This window comes from Opisthocomus hoazin, chromosome 30, assembly GCF_030867145.1.
Source record: "Opisthocomus hoazin isolate bOpiHoa1 chromosome 30, bOpiHoa1.hap1, whole genome shotgun sequence".
Lineage (NCBI taxonomy): Eukaryota > Metazoa > Chordata > Aves > Opisthocomiformes > Opisthocomidae > Opisthocomus > Opisthocomus hoazin.
This window is the reverse complement of record NC_134443.1, coordinates 2,135,423-2,160,007: the sequence shown is the minus strand read 5'-3', so window position 1 is coordinate 2,160,007 and position 24,585 is coordinate 2,135,423. Positions and strand designations below refer to the sequence as shown.

The window sequence follows — 24,585 nt, the reverse complement described above, 5'->3', positions numbered from 1 at the left end:
ATTAACTCAGAAAACATAGAAAAGAACGCATCCTCCACTTTCAAGCCACGCATTCATGAAAGTAAATGTTTGCAGTGAGGCTGATCAATCATGTACTTACCCAGCCAGCATCAGAAGTGTCCTAATAACCCAAGTTAATATTAAAACCTGCGAAGTAATGCAAGTAAGGCAAGCCACTTTTTTTTTAATCCCTCCTCATTTCCTCCTGGTTAGTGGAGCCTGTTCTCTCTTCATTCCTAACCAGGTGATTTTGACAACACAAAACTTGGTTAAATTGGCACAACTGAAAGCTTTCCGTCTAGCACTCTTCACAATTTAAGCCTTTTCCAGTTAAATACCACCAGTAAACTGTGCGGGGGCTCACCTCACCGTCGGAAAGATGAGGGGGCAGAAAGCTTCTGCAGTTTTATTCTTCAATACGTTGATCTGAAAACGGAGCAGGGCTTTATCCCCCCTCTCACGGGTTTCTGAGCTGACCTGCTGCGCCCAGGCCGCATTTCGAGGAAGGACAGAACGCCCAGGACAGCAGGACACTGACCGCAAGCTGCAGTTTGAACACTTGAACTGAGTTCCAACTTATTTTTCCAACAAGTTTGAACACACGGGTAAGTTCCAGCCTATTTCTGTGGTCAGTTTTCCCACCTCTCGTCACAGCCTGCTCAAGCTGCGAGGACATCCAGCGTGTTCGGGGGCACCACCCGGTACTCACTGGAGCCCCACAGCCCTTTTTTTCAACATCAAGACAACCCAGCTCCTAACGAAGAATTTTCACATGTAATTTTTTTTACTAATAATCTCTACGCATATAATGCTTATGCAGACTGTAAGTATTTTCCCCGCTCTGTTTAAAAGGGCCAAGTCTGTCAGGCTGCCTGTAGTTACAAATATTAATCACAGATGTGGAAAGTTCTTTCTCTTTTCCTTGCAAATTGGTTTAAAACTTTCCTATTATGCAAAATACCACGCAGCTCCAAAGACTACACTTACCTAAACACTCTGCAATACACCAACAGTCTAAAGCCACGAGTATCTTCCCTTCTCCATCCACTGGATTCTTACAGAGCTGGCTCATAACATACTTTTTCCGTTCTCACCCCAAACAGCAGCATTTTTTTCTGCTCTACATTTAGCTACGCATCCTTTGCCCGCCAAACTGCAAAACCTTGAGCCAGCACTCCGCTGGCAGGAGAAGAAATGAACCCCCCGATGCAGCCCACACCACCCCCAATACCCCACCAGGATGTTACTAACTGGTGTAACTTCACCGCTTCACGGGACATTGCCGTGAGCCAGAAATGCATTTTGCCGCAGGACAGGATCACAACTCCAACAGTTTCCATTTCAGATATATTTTTGCAAAGATGAATCAGGAATTCTTGTTTTTCCTAACTTGTGATTGTCAAAGAATTTCAGATCATTATGTGAAGCCACGACCGCGTATTTCCAGACGCCCGTTCTGCACCCTTGCCTCAGAACCACCACAGACAAACGACACAACACGTTTTCTCAACGTTTAAAGCCACAAAAGCTTCCTATATCGTTAGAACGAAAGAAAACCCATCCTTCAGAAGTCACATTGGACAGTGCTCGATAAACCTGAACACCTCACACGACCCAACACCTCGCCAGCCTCAAGCCACAAGCAAGAACAGTCAGAAGCCACAAGCCAAGAAACAACCCCAAAAAAACACAGAGGCTCAAATTCCGATTTCAGTCACCGTGTTTCCAACCCATTACAACCTCACAGGCACCGGATTGTTCCAGACACATACTAATTTCATAGCAATTTAGCCAGAAATCTAATAAAGGCCAAAAGACCCAATTTTATTCGGCCAGCATCAGATACCACCAGCTTCCCCCCTCCTCTGAGCAGGGAGCTGCCCCTTGGTCACAGAACGTGCTGCTTTCTGCGGGCAGGCGCTCACACCCATGGCTCTGCACCAGCCGCTCCGCTCAGCAGCTTAGAAAGAGGTGGGGAGAGGATTTGCAAAAATCCTTTTGCAAAACAGCGCACCAGGTTCTGTCTGTTGCTAATTAAGGAAACCTCAAGGAAACGTACAGCAAAAAAAGAGTCTAAAACCAACACGCAGGACAACGAACGCAAGGGAGCCCCGCAGCTGCCTGCCGCCTCCCGGGGGGCGACGCCGGGCAGCAGGGCCCGGGCAGCAGGGCCGCCTCCCCCCGCCCAAGGGGCTCGCCCCGCGTCTCCTTCCCCGCTCCCCTCCCCTCCAGCCCGGCCCGCGGCCCCGCGGAGCGGCTCCCTCCACAGTCCCTGCCGCCCGACACCCACCCACGCCGGCTCTCCACCCCCCGGAGCCCCCCACGCCGAGGCCCTCCGCGCCCCGGCCCCAGGCCGCCCCCCCGGTTCTCCTGACGGGGGTCCCCCAGCCCAGTCCACCCTCGCAGCACCCCCAGCCCCTCCGGACCCACAGCCAGGCAACGCCCTCGGCTCCCCCCGCCAAGCCTCCAGCCCCGGCTGACACCTCCCACCCAGCCCTAAGCCCCCCCGGCCCGGCCCGGCCCGGGCCCCCTCCAGCAGCCCCCGGCCCAGCTCGGCCCCTGCCAACAGCAGCAGCAGCAGCAGCAGCAGCCCCGGCCCCCCCTCCCTCCCCCTCAGCGGCCCCTCAGCAGCCCCAGGCCCCCGGGACGCCCCAGCGCGGCCCCCGGGCCCGACTCCCCCCAGCCGCCCCACGCCCCCCGCAGGCCGAGCGGCCGCCCGCACCCCCCGCCGTGGCTCACCCGGGTTGGCGGCGGTCGCTGCCATGGCCGGCGCGGGCAGGTAGCTGCCCCCCGCCTCCCTCCTCACCGCCGCCGCCAAGATGGCGGCACAGGAAAACCCTCGGAGCTGCCGCGCAGCCTAACCTGCCAGCCGCGAGGGGCGGGGCGAGGGTGAAGCGCAGCGCTCCTATTGGTGCAGAAGGCGGGGCGGGGCGAGCGCGCTCGACGGCACAGCCAGCAGGGTAGGGTGAGCGCAGCCATGCCCCGCCCCTACCACAGAGGGGGCGTGGCTCTGCGTGGGGGCGTGGCTACGACGGGGGTGTGTGGGGAGGGAGGCGCGCGCGGGGCGAGTTAAAGGTCGGGTTGGGTGACGTCATGGGGCGGGTTTTATTCTGTGGGAGGGCAGGAATCGGGCTGGGACTGGGAACAGGGCTGGGACTGGGATTAGGACTGAGACTGGGATTAGGGTTGGGGCAGAGGTTGGAACTGGGATTGAGACTGGGACTGGGGCACGGGTTGCAACTGCGATTAGGGTTGGGACTGGGATTAGGTTTGAGACTGGGATGGAGGCTGGGATTGAGAGTGGGATGGGAATTGCGACTGGGATTAATTAGGGGTGAGACTGGGATTGGGACGGGGATGTGCATTGGGACTGGGATTGGGGTTGAGACTGGAACTGGGACTGAGATTAGGGTTGAGGCAGTGGTTGGAACTGGGATTGAGACTGGGATGGGAATTGGGATTAGGTCTGAGACTGGGATTAGGGTTGGGACAGGGACTGGGAGTGGGGATTCAGACTGGGCCTGGGGTTTGGGCTGGAACTGGGACTGGAACGGGGCTCTGGGTCAGGGTGAGGCCTGGGGGGCACCAGTAAAGCACGACTGAAGCTGACTGCGGGCGGTGGGGCTCGCCCCCGGGTCCTGGGGCGGACCTGGCTCCCGTGGCATTCCGGGGGCAAACTGCCCCCCAGCTCCCCTGTGTCCCCGCCAGCCCCTGCGAGACCCACACAGGGACCCCCGAGGCCTCGCCGCCGGGCGAAGCGGGAGAGAATTCGATCCTCGGATCGCTTCTCCCCGTCACCCGGAGCACCTGCAAGGCGACGCCGCTGCCTTCCTGCAGTATTCATGAAGCCCTGGGGCCGGGGACAGCGGGGCAGGGCGAGGGGCACAGCGTCCGTCCGTCCGTCTGTCCGCCCGCGGGGAGGTAAGGAGCTGCCCGCGTCGGCGCACCCGGGCCGGGGCTGAGAGCTGGGGGCTTCGCGCAGTCCCTGGGGGCTGCGGGCCTCGGGCCTGCTGATTTCTGCGCCGTCCTGGGCACAGCTAGAGCCGCTCGTGGGGCGGGCGGGAGCTCTGCAGCCCCCCGAGACCATCAGCAGAGCCCGGCCTGCGCCTGCGTACACCCAGCTCGGTCCTCGTGGCTCTCCCGGCGCCGCTCCCCAGCCTCCACCTCTCCTCCGACCTCACACAAACCGAACTCTTCGTCCGTCCGCTGCCACAAGCGTCTCTGCGCAGCAACGAGGAAACCCCCCCTCGCCCCCCCCTGCTCGCCCACCGGCCGTTTCGCCCCCTGTCCTGCTCCCGGCCCCAGCCAGCGCCCGCTCTGCGGGGGGTCAGCCAAGCCCCGCTGCGCTCGTCGCACCTCACACACCAGGGAGCGTGGGGTCCTGTGAAAACCAAACCACAACTTAACCGGGATTTTAAGGTGCATTCTCCTGGGAAACGAGGAGGCTGGGCAGGGCGGGGAAGCTGGGGGGGGGGGCAGGGTGACACGGGCAAGATCCCTGTGGTGAGGGTGCCTGGGGCAAGGCTGGCAAGACGCTGGGTGTCCCCCGAGCCGCCACCGACAGCCAGGACGAGGTGCAGAGGGGTCTGAGGGCCACGACTTCCCCGTTCTGGCTGCTTCTGCCACCCCCCGCGGCACCACCCCGGCCCTGTGACACCCCCCCCGCCCCATCTGCCCCGCAGGGAGGCCGCCGAGCGCTTGGGGCCGCGCACCTGAGGGCCACCGGCATGGAGAGCGCCGCGGTGCCGCCGGCCGTTGACGTGGACGAGGGCTTCGCTGTGGCCTTCGTGGTGCTCATGTGCCTCTTCCTCCTGGCCATGATGGTGCGGTGCGGGAAGCTCGTCATGGATCCCTACAGCGCCATCCCGACCTCCACCTGGGAGGAGGAGCAGATCAGCTGAGTCGGGGCGCGCTGGCCCCGGGGACCCCCGACACCCCCCGGGACCCCTGACAACCTCAGGCACCCCAGCACACCCCCAGCCCTCCCTCACCACAGGGTGCTCCAGGGCACCCCAGGGCCCTCCAACAACCCCCAGTCCCCCCGGGACCACCCAGCACCCCAGGGCTCTCCAGCACTGTGGAGGCCCCAGGAGGCCACCCATCACCCCCCAGCACCTCAGGCCCCCCCCCCCAGCACCCTCAGAGCCCCCCACGGCCCCTCAGCACCCCAACCCCCCCCCCCCAGCAATCTCAGGGTCTCCAGGGCCCACCCAGGCCCCATCACCTCACAGCCACCAGTACCTGTGGGGGCCCCCCCAGCCCCCCACCGACCCCCAGCACCCCCGGGCCCACCCATCACCCCCGGGCCCCCCCAGCCCCTCAGGCCTCCCGGACCTGCTCATCACCTTCCTCTAGGTGGCAGCACTGCGCCTTTCCCGGGGCGCTGCCCCTTTAAGCGCCGCTGGCTCCGCCCCTCCGCGCATGCGCCTTGGCCAGCCGCGCAGGCCCGTTGGAGCCGGCCGCCCCTGGCGCATGCGCAGTACCGCGCCGGCCGGCCGGCGGACTCGGCCTCCTCGAGGGGGGGGGTGTTACAGGAAGTGACGTCATGCAGCTTCCGGTTTGGAGGCTCCCCCTTTCTCCTTCTCCCCAGCAACCGGGGGCGCGGCGGGCCCTGGGCCTCGGGGCCTCGGTGAGTGCGGCCTGCCCGGGGCGGGCTGTGGGGCAGCGAGATCGGCGTGGAGGGGGATCGAAGAGTGGGGGGGACAGCGGGGGTGAGGGAGACGGGGGGAATGGGGGCCGCATTGAAGGGGTTGAGGAGCACTGAGGGGAATGGGGAGGAGTGGGGGTCTGTGGGGTAGGTGAGGGGGCTGGAGAGGGCAGTGAGGGGTCTGGACGGGCGCTGAGGGGGCTGTGGGGGAGGTGAGGGGTCTGGGGGGGCTACTGAGGGGGCTGGAGAAGGCAGTGAGGGGATGTGGAGGCTACTGAGGGGTCTGGGGGGTGCACTGAGGGGGCTGTGGGGAGGAGCGGGGGCCTGTGGGGGAGGTGGGGGGGCTGGAGAGGGCAGTGAGGGGTCTGGGGGGGCGCTGAGGGGACTGTGGGGAGCAGTGAGGTGATGTGGGGGGCAGCGAGGGGATGGGGCGGCTACTGAGGGGTCTGGAGAGGGCACTGAGGGGTCTGGGGGGGGCGCTGAGGGGGCTGTGGGGAACAGTGAGGTGATGTGGGGGGCTACTGAGGGGACTGGAGAAGGCAGTGAGGAGACATGGGGGGCAGCGAGAGGCTGTGGGGGGCACTGAGGGGGCTGGAAAGGGCACTGAGGGGGCTGTGGGGAGCAGTGAGGTGATGTGGGGGCTACCGAGGGGGCTGGAGAGGGCAGTGGGGGGCACTGGGGGGCGGGGGATCATGGGGTGGGAGGTGTTGGGGGACTGTGTGGCCACACTGGGGTCGGGAGGGTGGAGCAGGGCAGGGAGGTGGGGGGGGCGGGGAGGGGCGCGGAGGCAAGGAGGGGACTGCGGGGCAGGGGAATCGGGGTGGGAGCTTTGGGGGGACACTTGGGGGGAGAAGAGAGCGTGGGGAGCTCCCCGCAGGGTTCGGTTTGAGGTGCAGGTGGGGGGCTGTGAGACAGGGACTTCCACAGACCGAGGGGTGGATGGAGACTTGAAAAACTAAGGAAGTTGTAGGGTGTAAGAGAGCATCGGGGCATTAGGAGTGGGGGGCTGGAGGCCGAGGGGTTGAGGGGGGCTGCAGGGGGGCGGTGGGGGGAGGAATGGGGCTGTTGGACAGAGGCCCAGGCGTGAGCAGGGAGGTGGCGCAGGTGGGACGCGCTGGGTGACGGGGGCTGCTTGGGCGGTGGGGAGCGTTTGGGAGCTGTGTGGTCCCTGGGGTGGGGGCGTGGGGGGCTCTGGGCTGCCTTGGCCTCTGCAGGGCTGGAGGAGAGCGTGCGGGGTCGGCCTGGGTGCGGCTGGGAGGGAGATGAGGGCAGGGGGAGCTGGATGGGGCCGGAGCGGGGTGAGGGGAGCGAGGAGGGGGCGCGGGGCTGGGGCTGACGGGGGAGCAGGGGGCGAGGGGGCTGGGGACGAGGGCGAGCTGAGGTACAGACAGGGAGGCCGAAGGGAGAGGTGGGAGCGGGGAGCGCTGCGGGGAGGAGGAAGGTGTCTGCGGGCGCCGCTGACGCGGGGCAGGCTGCAGAGGGCTGGAGGCTGGGCGTGCTGTCGCCAGGCCCAGCTCAGAGGGGGACGTGGGGGACGCAGCGCTGGGCAGAGGAACCTCCCGGGCCGGCCGTGGGGCTGGGTGTTACAACGTTCCCAAAACGCCCCAGGCAGGGGAGGGTGGGGGGCTCTGCTGGGCTGCGGTGTGGGGGTGAAGCCGAGGGACAGAGCGGGAGAGGCGTCTGCGTGGTTCCGCTCCCAGGCCGGGCAGGGGGTGGGGAACGGCCCCGCGGGTTTTGGGGAGCAGAGGGCGCTGAGGTGGCGAAGCGCAAGGCTCTGGCCTTCGGTGGGTCTGGGGGGTCTGTAGAGACCGGAGGAGACGTCGGGAATGCCTGGAAGCGTCTGGCTCCGCAGTGGGCTTGCACTTCAGTCATTTCTGGCTCCCTGTGGTGCGATCTCAGCCACGTAGATGCCACCTTCCTCCTGACTAGCTTTCAAAAAGGGAGCTTATGCCCTTGCGAGCGTTGTGCCTCGGAGGATGTGTTACAGCAGCAGGGATTCATCGGCCTTTTCTCACCTCTGCGGTGTCAGGTGCAGCAGCAATGGATTCCCAGGAGATCAAAGAGCTGCAGCAAGAAGTGATGGAGGAGCTGGGAATCTCCATGGAGGAGCTCCAGGATATCATCGACAAAGAGCTGGAGAAGTTTGAGTGCGTGAAGCAGAGGAAGCAGCAGCTGGAGGAGCTGGAGAAGTGCGTGAAGCAGAAGGAAGAAGAGGTGGCTCGCGTTGACCGGCTCTTTGACGACGCTACGAGGTGGGCGCAGCTGGAGTCGCGGCGGAGGGGAGGTGGGCTGGCGGAGTCCGATGTCTCGAGTGCTGCCCGTTTCCCTTCGGAGCAGACCGACGCTGTGGTTCTGCATCAGTTTGTTTCTGTGTGGTTGTTGAGGGATAATTAAAATTATTCCCCTGGGGCTTGAAATCCTTCGTGTGAATGCTGTTCCCTCACCTCGTTGTGGCTGTATTTAATTAGCGGCTCCCCAGCGGGCGGTCCCTGTTCCCTTCTGCAGTACTGTGGGACGTACGGCTGGGCTCACCTGGTCTTCCCCTGTCTTTTTTCCCCAGAGCCATTGATAAATGCGAGATACTGGTGAAGGATCTGTACTCCAAGCTGGGCCTGCAGTACCGCGAGAGCAGCTCTGAGGACGAGGACTTGGCCGCCAAGGCCACGGAAGTGATTGAGATCCCGGATGAGGACGACGATGACGTCATGAGTATCGATTCGGGCTGGAAGCACGGTTCAGTATCTCATTGTGTGGTGTGGTGCTGAGGGGAGGGCTGGAGATCGGAGCGTCTCCCGGAGGAGGGTGGGGGTGAGCAGGGTCAGCATAAGGGTGTAGTGGAGTTGGCCATAAGCCGCGCTGGTCCCTGAGCAGGAGAGGATCAGGTAGGAAATGCCTTTAGCTCACATGAGGAGCATCACCGCTGGCACGGTCTGCCCGTAGCTATTCCGTGCTTCCTAGGGTCCCAGACAGGGACTTTTCCCTTTTCCCACCTGCCTGCCTGTTGTCCCCATCAAACGCTGCCCCTGCTCTGGGGGAGCTGCCGGGGCAGCACGCTGTGCGTCCGGGAAGCGTGGCGTGGTAAAGGCCTTGCTTGAGTGGGTTTCTTGACAGGGACAGAGGAGGCTTTGGAGTGGATGCTTTGCTCTGCTCCTTGTTCTTTCAGTGGCGTAACTAGGATGGAATTTTTCGTCCCCAGGATGTTTTAAACCACTTCTTTTCTCTTTAAACGCAGGCAGTAGTAGTCCCAGAATCGCGAAGGATCAGACTCTGGTGAGTTGGAAAAGACCTGACTGCAGTGTACTTCTGCAGTGGGGTTTCGCTGCAGCCCTCAGGACGGCGTTGTATTTGGAGCAAAAAGAAAAAAGTTATTCATATTTTCTTTCTCTTTCCTTCCCTGCAGCTGCGGGAAGCCATGGCTGCGATGAGAAAGTCTGCCCTGGATGTTCAGAGGTTTATGGATGCCGTGAACAAGAAAACAAATGCCCAGGATGCCCAAAAAGGTCGGTGCGTGAGGGCTTCCTGGGGCTGGCAGACGTGGGCTGGCCCCCGTGTGTGCCCTTGCCCGGGTCCCTCTGCTCCTTACGCCTGCCGGTTTTCTTTCTCAGAAAGAAAATAAGTGTTGTGTTTCCCCAGTGGGAAGACCCCTCAGGATACAGTGATTCCAAATTCCTGTTTTTCTTTAAGCTCTTTCCAAAAATAGATACAAATCATGCAGTTTCCGTCACATGAAAGCTTTTTAATGATGTGTAGACCTCACTTGCTGATTACTCCATCCAGTAAAACTGAGGCACTTGGGCTGGCTGCGGTGAGGGATAGCTGAAGGATGCCTCCTGTCTCGGCCCAACAGACGTTCTTCCAGTTGCGTAAGGGAGACAGGGAGCCTTTGGGCAGGTTCTAACCCGTTTTCTGGTGGTTGTTCCTTGGGCAGGTGCACAGACCCCTCAGGAAACTCCTGGCACTGTCCAGCCCGCTGGCCCTGCGGCGGCTGGGAGTGATCTCAGCAGTGACGGTGACCTGAACGTTGGCATGAGGATCCTGGGAAAAAAGAGAACCAAAACGTGGCACAAAGGAACGCTGATTGCAATCCAGACGGTCGGTACGTCCCGCGCGTGACGCCGTGGCTCGGTGCTTGTGGCTTTCACCAGGCTTTGAGTGGGTGACGTTGATCAGGCTTGGAGCAGGTCCTCTCCCAGTGCCACCTGGAAAGAGCTGTGAAGGCTGCGCATCTCCACTACAATATTTTACCTTCCAAATTAATTTCTGAAAGGCTTTCAAAGAAGTTTTGACCTTGGATCAGAATGGCATAGGGTATTGGGCTTCTTGTGTGAAATCACTTGGCTTTTATTTATCTTGCTGCGTTGAAACGTCTTTCAGGTGCTGGGAAGAAGTACAAAGTGAAATTTGACAATAAAGGGAAGAGTTTGCTCTCTGGCAATCACATCGCTTACGACTATCACCCCTCGCCTGAGAAGCACTACGTTGGCAGCAGGGTTGTGGCGAAGTACAAAGATGGGAATCAGGTTTGGCTGTATGCTGGCATTGTGGCTGAAACCCCAAACGTGAAGAATAAAGACAGGTATTCATTCTCCTCCGCGCTCATGTACCTCTCTCCCTCTCTTGTTTGTTTTTGTTCGGTTGGTTTTAGGAAAAAAAAAAAAAAAAGAAAAAAAAAAAAGGGATATTTGTGTATTTGCTCTTGTGGGAGCTAAATTCTTCTCTGCCCTTTCCAGGGACGTAGTTCTGAACGTTGTTTCTTCAGTCTTTCTTATCTCTGATAGCTCTGGGTGGAGCTTCCATTCTGTTACTCATGTCCCCGAGTCAGGAATCATATCTGGTAATTCATTCAAATGATCACACCAATGTACGTCTGCGCTGCCCAAGGCACAAGACGGAGCGTCGGGAAATACGAGCCCGGGAAGCGTGTAGTGCCGGCAGTGTTGCCAAAGCACGCAAGGAGGAGAAACAGCAGCTCTGAAGCAGCCTTTCCGTCGCCTAGCAGTCAGGGGCAGGGCTGCTGCGGTGTGGTGGTTTAGGCTTGTGGTCTTTCTGAGAAAATTCATAAAGGATATAATCACCTTCTTTGTTTCAAATGCAGATTTGCCGTAAAGTCCTAATTGTGTCGAGTTCTATCTGATCTGTGTTTAATAACTGAAAATGAAGTGCATTTATTACTCATGTTGCACTTTTACCCCTCCTGGCTAGGCTGCCTGTAGTGCTGATCTCTTGTAATGCAGCCTTTATACGGCTCCGTGCCCTGAGGTCGTTACTCAGAGGCACGCAGCGCTAAGCGGGTGCCGTGTCCAGCTCCGAGCTCCAGTCCCCTGCCAGCCCTGGGGACTCTCCTGCTCCTCTGTGGAGCTCTGGGGGTGCCCCCAGCTCCCTCCTTGTGCTGCTCTTCGAGTCTCAAGTCTCGGTGTGCAGCCTCTGCTGCTCTGTCCCAACAGCTCCAAAAAGATCTTTTCTTGCAGAGCTTGGAGCAATTAAGCTGTCTTTTCTCTCGCTGTGGCCGAGGCACAGGGGGAGTCTGGAGCTGAGGGAAGGAGGCCTCAAGGGAAGCCTTTGGGCAGCTTCTCTTTTGGCTTCGGCAGCGCAGGGACAGCTCGGGGCTGGGGCAGAGCTGTGCTCGGAGAACCGAGGGAAGCGGCAGTACTGTAAAGCTCGTCATCTCCTGGCAGAAAGGATCGCTTCACTCTGTTCTGGTCCGTCCTGTCTGATCTGAGGGCCTTTGGGACTGGCAGGAGAAACAGGGGGCTCCGCTTCCACTGCGTGATGTGGAGCTGCGTTTTATTCAGCTGCGTTTCTGATTCCAACTTCCAGCGCTTGTTCTCTTTGCTGTTCTCCAGGTTCCTGATCTTCTTTGACGATGGCTACGCTTCGTATGTCAAGGAGTGGGAGCTGTACCCAATCTGCAGGCCACGTGAGTGATCCCTGCCCCTCCTGTGTCCTAACACTGAAACTGTGTGGAGAGCCTTTGGGTGTCTGAAGGAGCCTGGGCTCAGAAGGCACAGGACAGAGCGCGTGTCCCCTCCGGCGCTGTGCCTGTAGACATTTGCAGATGAAGCTGGAGGAAATAGCGGTTCGTTACCGGCAGAGTGAGTGTGCGGTGACTCTTGGCACTCCAGGTGCATTAACATGGCTGGATGCCCTGCCACCAAAATTCCAGCCACTCGGGATTGCTGCTTGAGTGTTCTTGTGTAAAAATCCATCCGGAATCTCTTTAAGAAGGAATTAAAGATTCTCTTTGTAAGAGTCTTTCCTCTTCTTCCCTTTCTCCGTCCCTTTCTGAGCAGTGAAAAAGACCTGGGAAGACATAGAGGATGTTTCCTGTCGCGATTTCATCGAGGAGTACATCACGGCCTACCCCAACCGTCCCATGGTGCTGCTGAAGAACGGCCAGCTGATCAAAACGGAGTGGGAAGGGACCTGGTGGAAATCCAGAGTGGAAGAAGTGGACGGCAGTCTGGTCAAAATCCTTTTCCTGGTAGGGCACTTTCCCTTCTCCCATTAGAGGGGGAAGATGGGCTTCAGCTTCAGTCTGGGGGGGCTGACTGTTGGGCGGGTCGAGTCCGGTTTCCTCGCTCAGGTCAGAGAGGGTCGTGGGGCTCGCAGGTGCTTTGCCTCGCAGGTAGACTGCCAGTGTCTGCTGTGCATTGACGTGAAGGTGAGGCGCTCTCCTGTGCATGGCAAAAGCTTCAAAAAGCCCTTAAAAGCGTTTTGCATGTGAAACTTTGAAGTGGTGGATGAATGAGAAACAGAATCCATCATCTGCAGGTATTCCTGGTCCCGTTCTCGGTGTGAACACCTCGCCATGTCTTCTGCAAGTGCTGGTTTGAGAAGCAGGAGAGAAGCTGAGCAGCAGCTGCGATACGCTGCTTGCTCTGGTTCTGCACGTTGCAGAACGGGAGCAGACACGCTATCTGTGCCCGCTTGGCTCCCTGCCTGTCTAGATAACTGCATAGCCTCTGGCGCTGGGGAAGACGTTGTGCACTGGCAAATTTAACCTCCCTGTCCTCGAGCAGGCTCGGTTAGCGCTGAGGAGCTAGCTCGTCTCCTGAGGGAGTCTGGTTTCTCCAACAGTGCCTCGTTTGTCAGCGCTTGGGCTAAGAATAGAACTGCGTTCGAGGTTTGGGGTCTTGGTTTTGGGCCTCTTTCTAGAGCTGGTTTGTATTCAGTGTTCCCCCAGATACGATGAATTACTGCCTTTGTCCTCTCCTGGCCGCGTGGTCGTTCCAGAGCCTTCAGGTCAATGCTTTGCCTCCTTTCCATTCGACTCTGCCCACCGTAACAGCGCGCCGCGGTCTCCCAGGCCTGCATCGTACCTCTGGAAGCTCTTGCCATAGGTGCTGTGAGTGTTGCCTTCTCCTTGCTGCAGGATGACAAACGCTGTGAGTGGATTTACCGGGGTTCCACGCGCCTCGAGCCCATGTTCAGCATGAAAACTTCCACAGCCTCCACCCAAGAGAAGAAGCAAAGTGGACAAGCACGGACTCGTCCCAATGTCGGTGTGTGGCATCCTTTTCTTTACTGTGTGCCCTGGAGTTTGGACGGCTGCGTTGTGGGTTGCGGGGGCGGGGGGGTGTCTTGGGGTTTGTTTGGTTTTGGTGGGGTTTTTTAGCAGAGCTCCCGGAGGGTTCAGGTTTACAGTGGGCTTTGTCTCCTGGCATAAAGACGCCGCAAAACCAGACTGCAGTGGTGTGAAGTGGCCAGAATCTGTCTGGGGTGACTGGCGGTGACTCGGAGCTCAGCCAGTGACCCCGTGTTAACTGCAAGTGCCTCTGTTTTGGTTGCCTTCAGGGACCGAATCAGTGTGCTGTGGCTAGTGCAACAAACTTTGGTTGACAGTGGAGGCTTTTCCTGTTGACACTCTGCTTTTTGCCCTTCCTTGCTAGGTGCTGTCAGGAGCAAAGGGCCTGTAGTACAATACACGCAGGATTTAGCGGGAGCTGGTACCCAGTACAAGCCTCTAGAGCAGATGCAGGCAGCCTCACTGGCTGCACGGTCCGCTTCTCCGCAGCTTGCTGAGATGGAGTAAGTACCTGAGTCAGTTCTCTGCTTCCACCACTGCCTCCCTTGCGTTTCGTCTCCAGCGCTCAGCTCTCTCAGGCACCGCCTTTTCTGTGCAGAGGAATCCGTGGGTGCAGGTTTCCTCCAGGGCTAGGCTTGTTTCCTGGTTACACAGACCGAGTTTAGTCGTGCTTCGGGGGAAACTGTAGATCAAGGCTGCTGGATGAGTTAGTTGGGGGCGGGAGAGCTGACAGCCCAGCACCCCCTGAGCCGAATGCCATGTTCTTACCCAGGGCTAAAGCTTCGCACTTGATGTATTTCCAAGTTAGAACGTTTGCTCCTTCTCTTCTGAAAATCTGAATTGCTCCCTCGTGTCACGATCCAGGCACTGGCCCCCGGCTGCCTTCTTTTCCTCCACTTGGACTGACCTGCTCGCAGACCTCGATGACTTACGAGGCACTGAGAACTCGGGATCAGTGGCTGGTCTCGGTGGTCACGGACCAAACCTGGTAAAGCTAAGCCACGGCCAAGTCGCACACGTGCCTCCTGCTGCCAGGGGCCCAAGCGGGACGTTCTCGGAGGTGCAGGCTAGTGCCGAAGGAGGCCTGGATGAAGGAGGAACTCGGCCTTGTGATGGAGGGAGCGTGTTGGAGAACGCCAGGGTACCTGAGCATGTGCTCTGGGACTTTCATAACTTTCTAGGAGAGAGAGATGCTGTCCCGGTTCATTTTTGTCACCACTGTGGATTTCCTATCCGAATTTACGGACGCCTGGCCCCCTGCCAGCATGTCTTCTGCTGTGACTGTGCCTTGCTGCATGGGCAAAAGGGAGAAAGGAGATGTCCCAGCTGCAAGGAACCTGTGCAGGAAGTCAATCTTTATTCACTGGATGCTCTCCAGGGGTAGCAGCATTAAGAAACCCCCTGCCTGCCCCTAGCCTGCGGTCTCAGGAGGGGGTTCCAATCCCAGTGCCAGTGCAATATGAGCCATTCTGCCCCGGATGGGGGGGCTAACTAGGAAATGCTCCTTCTGTGCCATTCGGACCAAGACGAGAACCGAAGCCCTAACAGCCTTGTTCCTCATCTCTCACCTAACCAAGAAGAGGGGCCGACGCTGCAGGAGGTCTGCTCCAGCGCGGGGACTGCAGCGCTGGCTCCTCCGCCGCCAGTCCCTGTGAACAGAGGAAGAGCCGGGCTCCTGCCCTGGCCCTGGGGCACCCCGAGCTGTCGAGGGTGTAGGGAGGCTGTGCAAGGAAGGCGATGAGGTTGGACTGCGGCAGTCGGCCTTGCCGGCTGCCCGAATCCCTCCTTTCCCGTTGAACAGTCCTTGCAGTGGTTACAAGAAACACTTTGTGTTTTTCCCTCTCCCCACAGAGGCCTGGACTTTAGGATCTTGTTGTCAGCTCTAATAGAAACACACACTACAGCCCTGCCATTAAATAGTGAACTGCTTAGAGGCGACTGGTTTTTAACGTTCACTGAAGCCAGTGTACTATATCCGTGTCCCCGCTGCCCCGAGGGATGCTGTCGGGTGCAATACACGTTGGTTTTAGATTATTAAAACTGGGAGAATGGTTCCTTCACTCTGGTGTTTTGTTTGCTCTGAGGAAGGCCGGGTTCTCTTCCCTCTCTAGTCTCACTTTCAAGTTGTTCTGCGGTGCCAGGGAGCTGCTGTCAGCCGTTTCTGACTGCTTAAAGCCTGTTGACAGACGCTCTTTTCTCTTGCTCTTTAATTCTGAAATGTCTTTTAACACCTTGCTTTTGAGGCAGATGTTTGCAGAAACCATCGCCCCCTCCTGCTCTCACTGTCTCCTCCCTTCCCGCCCTGATAACATAACTACGTTCTTCCACTTGTGGGAAAGCCAGTGGCTGGTTTGGGGTGTTTTTCTGTTTGATCAGCGTGAATGGATTGAAAACCTCCACTGCTTCTCAGAGCGGGAGGGCCAGTGTCCTCCCGGTGCCTCCCGCCTTCCCGAGGTCCTGCATGGTGTTTGGGAGCCCCTCGTAGCCCTTTTGTCAGTGATGTTATTGCATTCCCTTGTACAATCTTATCTTGGTACGGACAATAGAGTCCTCTGTGCTGCTCGATCCTCCCACTGCTGGGTACTGTAGCACTGACAGAGCCTCTGTAAGCTCTTGTTTCTGCTGTTGCAGGGGGTTCTTCACGTACTCTTTGTCCGGCTTCCTGAAATGAAGGCCTTGGGCATCCTCCTTACACTCCCTCTCAGCCCCATGCCTCACTTCCAAATAAATAGCAGCAGGTCAGAAGTGATTTTTAAATGTAGCTGAGTTCTGGCATTTGGCTGGGGTGGCTGTGGGATCGCTGTAGCACAAGTAGTCAGAAACAAGCTGATTTTCACACCTGTTAGGAAGAAAATCTGCTTGGTTTCTCCTGGATGGGGCAGCGCTGCTGACTTCTGTGGGAGAGTGTTATTTTGACTGCCCCGTCTATCTAAATCCTACCGGCTGTGTGAGCGTGTGCGTCTTGCAAATCGCCTCTCTTCTTCCCTCGTGCAGATGCTCCGACAGCCAGCTGGCCCAGTCCAGAAAGCAAGTGGCCAAGAAAAGCACTTCCTTCCGTCCTGGCTCCGTGGGCTCTGGGCAGTCGTCACCTTCCTCGCCCGTCCTAAGCGATACCCCCGCGGCGGGAAGGACCGGGGCGTCCCAGCAGCATCGGTAAGCGGCGCTGGTTTGCACTTCAATACAGGTCCCGGCGTCCTTGGGAGAGTTCGGGATGCTGGTGCAGAGCTGGGGCTTGTTTGGTTTGCTGCAGGTTTAGTTTGTTGTGGGCTGACACCTTTATCTGCCAGCTTGTCCGGTCCGGAGCATTTGTCTTCCTCTTAGCTTGTTCTCCCTCCCGGACAACTGTTCCTTAGGTTTTGTTGTTGGCTTGAGCTTGGAGGGTCTCTGACCAGCGCTTACCCCGGGGGCACCCTGGCCAAAGCCTCTGACCCTGCTTGGTTTTCGAGGACTCCTGTTTCCACAAGCTTTCTGGGTCAGGGGGACGCTGCTGTTAACGCAGAGCTGCAGGTGGCTTTTCCGCAGCGGTGGCTTTGTGGCAGTCGATCCACAGCACAGAAGCTGTTGACCACAACCAGTTTCTGCTTGTTTCTGCTTCCCTAGTTCTGACTCGGGGGTTTTTTGTGTTCTCTGCTGCTGGTAACGCTCCCTTCGGGGCCTGCCCAGCCTTGCTGCCAGGGGACGCTGGGGCTTGCGTCGAATTGGACCAGGCAGCAGAGCCAAGGGGGTGTCCCAGTGCGTAGCCAGCAGCTGCTTTGGTAGGAATTCAGTGCCGAAAATCCCTCTGCAGCTTGAGGAGACAGCACCGCTCTGCCTGAAGCCGCGGTTGCTCACTGTATCCCCTTTCCTGGGACAGGCTCTCCAGCGGCCCGGCCGGCAGTGCCACGGCGCAGGCCTTCCACGGCATGATGGACCGCGTGCCCAACGAGCCCTCGTACCGCGCCCCGCTGGAGAAGCTCTTCTACCTGCCACACGTCTGCAGCTACACCTGCCTGTCCCGCGTCCGTCCCATCCGCAGCGATCAGTACCGCAGCAAGAACCCCCTGCTCATCCCGCTGCTCTACGACTTCCGACGGATGACGGCCCGCCGACGGATCAACCGCAAGATGGGCTTCCACGTCCTCTACAAGACGCCGTGCGGGCTGTGCCTGCGAACCATGCAGGAGATCGAACGCTACCTCTTTGAGACAGACTGCGACTTCCTTTTCCTGGAGATGTTCTGCCTGGACCCGTACGTGCTGGTCGATCGCAAGTTCCAGCCCTACAAACCCTACTACTACATCGCAGACATCACCAAGGGCAGGGAGGACGTGCCGCTGTCCTGCGTCAACGAGATCGACAACACGCCGCCTCCGCAGGTGGCCTACAGCAAAGAACGCATCCCCGGCAAAGGGGTGTACATCAACACCAGCTGGGAGTTCCTCGTGGGCTGCGACTGCAAAGACGGCTGCAGAGACAAGTAGGTGGCTCCCCGTGTGCCGCCGGGCCTGGAGGGGGGGGACAGCTCTGGGCTGTGCTCCCAGCCCCGGTGACAGCCCAGGGTGGACCTGCTCTGGGCTCTAAGCCCACGCACCTCTGGTCGGTTGCAGGTTTGACTGCGAGTCAAGCCCTGTGTGCCCATCTCTGCATATACGTGTGCAGGAGGAGGGGATTTCTTTTCCCTTCTGCAAAACCCACGTGTAAAACTAACCTCTGGGGCACGGGTTTCTGCATCTCTCTAGATCGAAATGTGCCTGTCACCAGCTGACGGTCCAGGCGACCGGCTGCACCCCGGGTGGGCAGATCAACCCCAACTCCGGATACCAGCACAAGAGGCTGGAAGAATGCCTCCCGACAGGGTAAGCTGCGCTGTGTCTTCTCCTGCCCTCACAAATTCCAGCCCCACCAGCTTGGCCTGCGACGCTGTCAGAGAGGCAGCATTTCCCGAGCTAAGTGCAGGTACTGAAAACCTGTCTCTGTGCTCAATTCCCCTGCGCATGTGCGGCCCGGGGTGTCTGTGCGTTGCCGCGGAACCTGCCCGCTGCACTCACCCCGCTCAGCTGAGCCTGGAGTCGCTGCTGCCGGTCCCTCTGCAGCGTGACCCATGCGACACCGAGTCTGGGGGTGTTGAAGATGTCACCGTTCCCCTTTCTTTCAGAGTTTACGAGTGCAACAAGAGGTGCAAGTGCAACATCAACATGTGCACCAATCGCTTGGTCCAGCACGGGCTCCAAGTCCGACTGCAGTTATTCAAGACGCAGAACAAAGGCTGGGGCATTCGCTGCCTGGATGATATTGCTAAAGGCTCCTTTGTCTGCATCTACGCAGGTAGGATCTCGCCCTGCTGAGCAGGCAGGCAGAGGCCTCTTGTTTTGGAACAGGTGCTGTGAATGAAAAGCCTTTGTTGAGCCACTGGTCACATGCATCCAGATACGAATCTGCTTTGTTTTGGTGAAGAAGGGGGGGAAGAAGTGTTTGAAAAGCTCTGGTTGTGTCAGGCCTGAGATCTAGGCTTTGTTTATCGCAAAACGCACAGCCCAGCAGAACGGGTGTGAAGCTCTTCCCCTGCTCGCTAAGGGGACAGGAAAGTAAAAGCTGGGATGATGAACGTGCAGCGCTTTGATCTCCTGACCGGTGCCCCTCCGTCGCCCAGCTCTGAACCGAGGTGCTGCAGCGGGCAGCGCGGCTGCGGTGCCGGCGGCAGGGGCAGTGCTCGGATCCCCGGCGCTGTGCCTGCGCGCGGGGGGTGAATCACCACGTACCTGCTTCCTGTTGACATCGCACCAGGCGCTGGGACGCGGGGACAGACCAAGAAAATGCAGAAGTTGCGCAGCGTGGTTGCGTTAACTCCGAAATGAAACCGACCACGGGCATGGCCCGAGTTCTGCTGCTCTGGTTTCTTGCCCTTAACATTGCCTCTGCGCTGCGCCCTCGCCGCCAGCCCCTCCCAGCAAAAGGCAGGCCCCCTGTTTGAGGGGCTCTGCAGGGGTCTCCTCGTCGAAGCCTGGGTGTTAGCGAGGGCCCGCTTCAGATCAGCCACGTGCTTCAGATTTTCATTACCTGGAGTAGCAGGGTTGCAGGTCGTCCTTTGCCAGCCCGGCTTTGGAATCGGGTGGCGTCAGCCCTCTTGCTCCTTGGGGAGCCTGTGGGGAGGACAACATCTGTGGGGTAGGAATGTCATCCCTGGAAAGCTCACGCTTAGTTTTCTATTCCCCGCCCCCAGGGAAAATCCTCACGGATGACTTTGCCGACAAAGAGGGGTTAGAGATGGGTGACGAGTATTTTGCAAACCTGGATCACATTGAGAGTGTGGAGAACTTCAAGGAGGGCTACGAGAGCGACGCAAAATGCTCTTCTGACAGCAGCGGGGTGGACCTCAAGGACGAAGAGGAGGAGAACACAGGCACTGAGGAGCAGGAGGAGTCCAACGAGGACAGCTCTGATGACAACTTCTGCAAGGACGAGGACTTCAGCACCAGCTCGGTGTGGCGCAGCTATGCCACACGACGGCAGACCCGGGGCCAGAAGGAGAACGGGCTGTCGGAGACAGCCTCCAAGGACTCGGGGCTCACCCGGCAGATCAGCCACGACGAGACGGCGGTGGCTGCCTCCTGTAAGCTGCCGGTGTCCGAGGAGACCTCCAAGAACAAAGTGGCCTCGTGGCTGAGCTCCAACAGCATGTCTGACGGCTTCCAGGACAACGACAGCGCCTCCTCCTTCAAGATGAGCGAAGGCAGCGACGCCAAGGCCAGCAAAACGGAGCTGCCTGGAGAGCGAGAGAAGGCCTCCGCTTCCGCCCTGGGCGACGCGGACGGAGAGTCAAAGGCGCCGAAGAAAGATGTAAGGGAGGGCCGTGGGGCTGGGGGATGAGCGTTGCCCCCCGCCCTGGGGGCACGGAGGAGGAAACGGAGCCGCAGAGACGTGCCTCAGCTGCGCTCCTGCTCGAGTGGCTTCTCTGCCTGTACAACCCAACCGGGGGGCTGCGCGGGGTCTGTCCCCTCGCCCTGCCGACTCGGCCTGTGCCCGCCGCGGTGGGGTGCGGAGGTGCCTCGCCCCTTCCCGGGGGAAGCCGTGGCACGAGAGGCCACAAAGAAGTCCCTCGGCGCGCGCCGAGCTGAACATCCCTCCTGCCCTGGGCGCTCCGTGCCTGCGCGGCCCTGCGAGCCAGCCACCGCGCGCCCGGGGACCCGAGGCAGGGCTGGGGACAGCCGGGAGCTGGAGGTGGGCTCTGTCCACCCCCTGCTCCGCAGAGGGGACGCGGAGGGTGGGAGGCCTGTGGTTGTAGCTTGGCCCTTCTGGAGCACCCCCCGACTGGGTGTCGCAGCGGGCGGGGGGCACAGCTGGCTTCTCTCGCCCGGGGAGGGCCGAAGCGTGCCCCGAAAGGGAGAGGTTTTAATCTTCTGCACTTCTCCCCTCTGCAGGAGCCGGAAGATCCAACCAAAATTCCCGGGTAAGGTTCCTTAAATTGTCTGTTCCTGCTTTTTATCTCCCAATTTGCCTCTGAGTGAGTCTCTGGGGCTGCCCCTTAACTCTGCTGATGGCACCGCCAGAGCGAGCCGAGAGCTTGGGAGGGGTTGGGCTGGGCCCCCCTGGGCCCTGTGGCCAACGAAGCGCCGGGAGACGGCAGCCTCGTCGCGCTCTGCCCCTCCTCGGCTGCTGCGTCCCCTGGCTGGGGATGCCAGCGTGACCGCTCTCGCCTCACCCCGCAGGCTCAGCGACCTGGGACGGCTGTACGGCTACAACCCCAGCCCCCCCAAACTGGAAGGGATCCGGCGGCCGACGAGCAAGACGGCCCTGCTGCAGAGCAGGCGCCATTCCCTCGCCCCGCAGCCCGCCACGGACGTAAGCGGGGATCCCTGGCGGGCCTGGCTTGGACGGGTTCGGTGACGGCCTTGACGCTTGCTTGGGGTTGTTTCTGTGCCACTCCCAGCTGGGCACCAGCGTGGGGCCTGTGGCTCCCAGCTGTGATTGCTGCCAGGGGAACTGATTTTCTTCAGCCAGAGGGAGGTCGTTCATGGTTCCGAAAGCCTGGAACAGAGGAGGGTAGCAGGGTGCTGGGCGGCGTGGTACAACGGGACGTGGCACCTTGGCACACCCAGCGCAGCGGGGACCCGTTGCCCGGCAAGAGCTGGGGCTGGGCACCCATCCTGGGGGACAGCCTTCGGGTTTTGGGGTCTTCTCCCTTCCTGGCGAAGGCCGGAGGTGCGGGCTGGCGAGTCGCTGGCAGGCTGGGTGCTGCAGGACTGAAACCCCGCCGCCGTTCCGGGCGCTGACCTGTGAGCTGGGGTTGCTGTCCCGTTCCAGCTCCCGTAGCAGCGTCCCCTTCAAAAGGGCTCCCAGAGCATGGGCGGCCTCTGCTGAGAGAGCAGAGAGCTCCTGGGGAAAAAGGGAGCCCGGGGCCGGACGGAGCGATGCTCTGCGCCGAGCCCGGCTGCGCTCCGGAGCTGCTCCCGCCTTTCCGCAGGACGTGCTGACCCTGCTGAGCAGCACGGACAGCGAGGGCGAGAACGGGCAGGCGGCGGCGGGGCAGGCCCAGGGCACCACCAACGACAGCGACGACATCCAGACCATTTCCTCGGGCTCCGAGGAGGAGGAAGGCGACGACAAGAAGAACCCCTCGTCTGGCTCGGGTGAGGAGCAGCCCCGGGCTGAGCGCGGGCCAGAGACCCCCGGGAAGGGCTGGGGGGGACCCGGCAGCGGGGAGCACGGGGCGGGCTGCTCCGGGTGCTGCTGAGCTTCGGCCAGGACCCGAGCTCTGAAGCTTCCCCGCGCGTCGTTCGGGACGTGACTGCAAACGCCCGTCCTGAAGCCGCAGATATTGGTGGATAGCTGAGAGAAAGCGAGCGCGCGGCGTATGGCAGCGGGTCTCCAGCGCCGCGGGGTCGAGCGGAGAGCGGGGCGATGCCCAGGGGGTGGTTTGGAGCTGAGCTGCGTCCCCGAGGGGCCGGTTGCTCCCGTGGGGGGGGAGGAGAGGAGAGCGTGCGGGGCGGCGGCGCGCCGGGGTTCCTCTGCGGGGAGGCAGAGCCAGCGCGGCGGTGTTCGCCCCTCTCGCGGCAGGCCACGTGAAGAGGCAGGTGGCGGTGAAATCCACCCGCGGCTTCGCCCTGAAGTCGACTCACGGCATCGCCATCAAGTCAACCAACATGGCAGCGGCCGACAAGGGCGAGAGCGCGCCCGTCCGCAGAACCACGCGCCAGTTCTACGACGGAGAGGAGTCCTGTTACATCATCGACGCCAAGCTGGAGGGGAACCTGGGCCGCTACCTCAACGTGAGTCACCGCCCTCGGCAGGGCGCGGACGGGGAGCGTCCCTTGGCAGCCGGGAGGGGAAAGGGACGGCTTTGGGGTGACCTCCCGGAGACTCGATAAATCCTGTAAAACAAAAAGTGGGAGAAGAGCAGGACGAGGAGGACGCCCCACCCCCGCAGGGCCGCGTGACGCTGGTGAGCAGATGGCTCAGTCCTCCCGGCGCCCGTTACCTTGCGGCTCTGGTGACTCAGCCCGGGCGCGCGGGCAGGGCGGGAGCGGGGCCCGTTCCAGCAGGCTCACGCTGGCTGCGGCCGACAGCCCGGGACCGCTGCCTGGGCCTGAAGGCCGCTGTTCGCCGCTGGCTGCCTCGCGTCCCTCCCGCTCACCGCGTCCCTGCTCCCTTTACAGCACAGCTGCAGCCCGAACCTCTTCGTGCAGAACGTTTTTGTGGACACGCACGACCTCCGCTTCCCCTGGGTCGCCTTCTTTGCCAGCAAGTGAGTCGCAGCGCGCGCGGGGCAGGGCTGCCAGCGCGCGGGGCTCGCTCGGACCCAGCTCCTCACCCGGGGCTGCGCGGCCGGCGTGGGCTGGGTGTTTCCTCCGCCCAGGAACCCCAGTTCCACGCCAGCCTGAGCGGGGAGCAGCTTGGAGATGCATTGGGCGAGGACTCTCCCCTGTGCTGGGGGTTCTGGTGCGATTTCCAGCAGGTTGGGCCTCTCCGAAGGGGAGAGCGAAGCGCGCAGCCGCCGCTGCCCAGCTCGCGTCGGTCCCAGGCGGCGGCGGAGCGTGGCCACGCGCCTCTTGGGCTCCGCGAGCGCGGCGTCTCCTGTGAAGCCCCAGGCAGTGATCCATCGGGGAACTTTGTCCCGCTGCTCGCGCGGAGCCCGAGGCGCTGCCCAGGGGACGCGGGACTGTGCCGCCCTGTGCGCGGAGGCCGTCGGCCGGCGCTGGTCGCTGCCGGCAGCAGGGCCGGCTCGTCCCCCTCTTCAGGACGGCCTCTTCTCCCAGCCTGAGCTCCTGTTTTCCTTTTTTCCTGCCTTCCCAGGAGGATACGAGCCGGCACAGAGCTGACGTGGGATTACAACTACGAAGTAGGCAGCGTGGAAGGCAAAGAGCTGCTGTGCTGCTGCGGAGCGATCGAGTGCCGAGGGCGGCTGCTGTGAGCCCGGCCGCGCGCCCGCCGGCTCCCTCTTCGCCGCAGGCCTGGAGCCGTTTCCCTTGGCGAGGGTGAGGTCTCTTCTCGAGGGCGTTGTTCAGCAGGAGCCGTTACGAAGCCGAGCGCAGCGGCTCCGCGTTCTGTTCACTTGAAAATTGCAGCAGCCGATGGACACGGGACAGAACCGTCACCCGGCACGCGTCTGACGGGGCCGATGCCCAAACCTGCTGCTGCGAGCTTGGCTTCTGCCCCGTCCCAGGGTTCACCCCGCGGGAGGACGCAGGGAAGGGCAGCGGCCAAGCCGGGACCTGCCCGAGCTGCTGCCGAGCAGCCGTTCTGCTCCCTTCCAGCTCTCTGCCCGAGTTCAGACGAAGCCGGGGGCAGCTCCCGCTCCCGTCACTGCCGGTTTTCCAGCGGGAAGCGCTGCACCAAGCCTCCAGGGCAGGGCTCCACGTGTGGGCCTGAGCCGTCGGTGTCCCTGCAGCCCTGGGACCGGCCTGGCAGGGAGCGAGGAGGGCGCAGATACGCCCAGTAAGAGCGGACCAAGCTGGATCCATAGTGGTGACGTGAACTTAAGTGAAAAAAGCATCTGTCTTCAACTGTGACATGTTGTAAAGAATCTTTTCATTGTTAAAAAGCAATAAAGTATGTTTTTCTATTCAAAAAAGAAATTGCCCGAACCCCAGACACAGCAAAAAACCCTGGAAGAGGGGAATTGGCCCCTTCCCTGGTCCTTGGATCCGCTGGGGCTGCAGGGCCAGGGCGCGGGGGCACGGGGAGAGCCGCCGGCTGCGGGCGGCCCCCCCTTCCCCTCCTCCCCACAGAGCAAACGCCCCTTCAATCCGCCCCGCGCCGAAACCAAGGGGCAGCCGGCGGGACCGTCCTCGCCAGGAGCCGACGTGACGCCGGCTGCCATCGCCCGCTGCCATCGCCCACTGCCCCACGACAGAACCGCAGCCGCCCAGCTCGGCCCGCTCTGCACGCACAGCCCGTGGGCTTTGCCCACGCTCAATAACCTTTTAAAAAAAAAAAA

At 60.7% G+C, this 24,585-nt stretch overlaps 2 protein-coding genes across 13 annotated transcripts in view; one reads left to right on the top strand and one right to left on the bottom strand.

Annotated features, from left to right (window-relative positions):
• Positions 1-2,851, bottom strand: part of ARNT (aryl hydrocarbon receptor nuclear translocator) — a 29,281-nt gene extending 26,430 nt beyond the window's left edge. For 3 of the 12 annotated variants that reach the window (XM_075445118.1, XM_075445121.1, XM_075445123.1), the window contains exon 1: positions 2,740-2,848. In XM_075445118.1, coding sequence (XP_075301233.1) covers positions 2,740-2,764 — 25 coding nt within the window. In that variant the 5' untranslated portion in view covers positions 2,765-2,848. Of the gene's footprint in view, positions 1-2,739 lie in introns of all 12 variants that reach the window. The other 9 variants (XM_075445114.1, XM_075445119.1, XM_075445115.1 and 6 more) reach the window with 4 other exon arrangements.
• A 2,679-nt stretch (positions 2,852-5,530) lies between these two features.
• SETDB1 (SET domain bifurcated histone lysine methyltransferase 1) lies at positions 5,531-24,214 on the top strand. The gene is given in 23 exon segments (XM_075445095.1): positions 5,531-5,564; positions 5,567-5,629; positions 7,677-7,899; positions 8,208-8,380; positions 8,880-8,917; positions 9,048-9,147; positions 9,576-9,743; positions 10,022-10,223; positions 11,491-11,564; positions 11,938-12,128; positions 13,020-13,149; positions 13,537-13,675; positions 16,167-16,325; positions 17,026-17,628; positions 17,891-18,007; positions 18,307-18,476; positions 19,372-19,988; positions 20,570-20,598; positions 20,858-20,990; positions 21,613-21,778; positions 22,206-22,417; positions 22,805-22,893; positions 23,442-24,214. Coding segments are annotated over 23 exon segments (3,933 nt in total). The 5' UTR covers positions 5,531-5,545; the 3' UTR covers positions 23,560-24,214.
• The last annotated feature ends 371 nt before the right edge of the window (positions 24,215-24,585 follow it).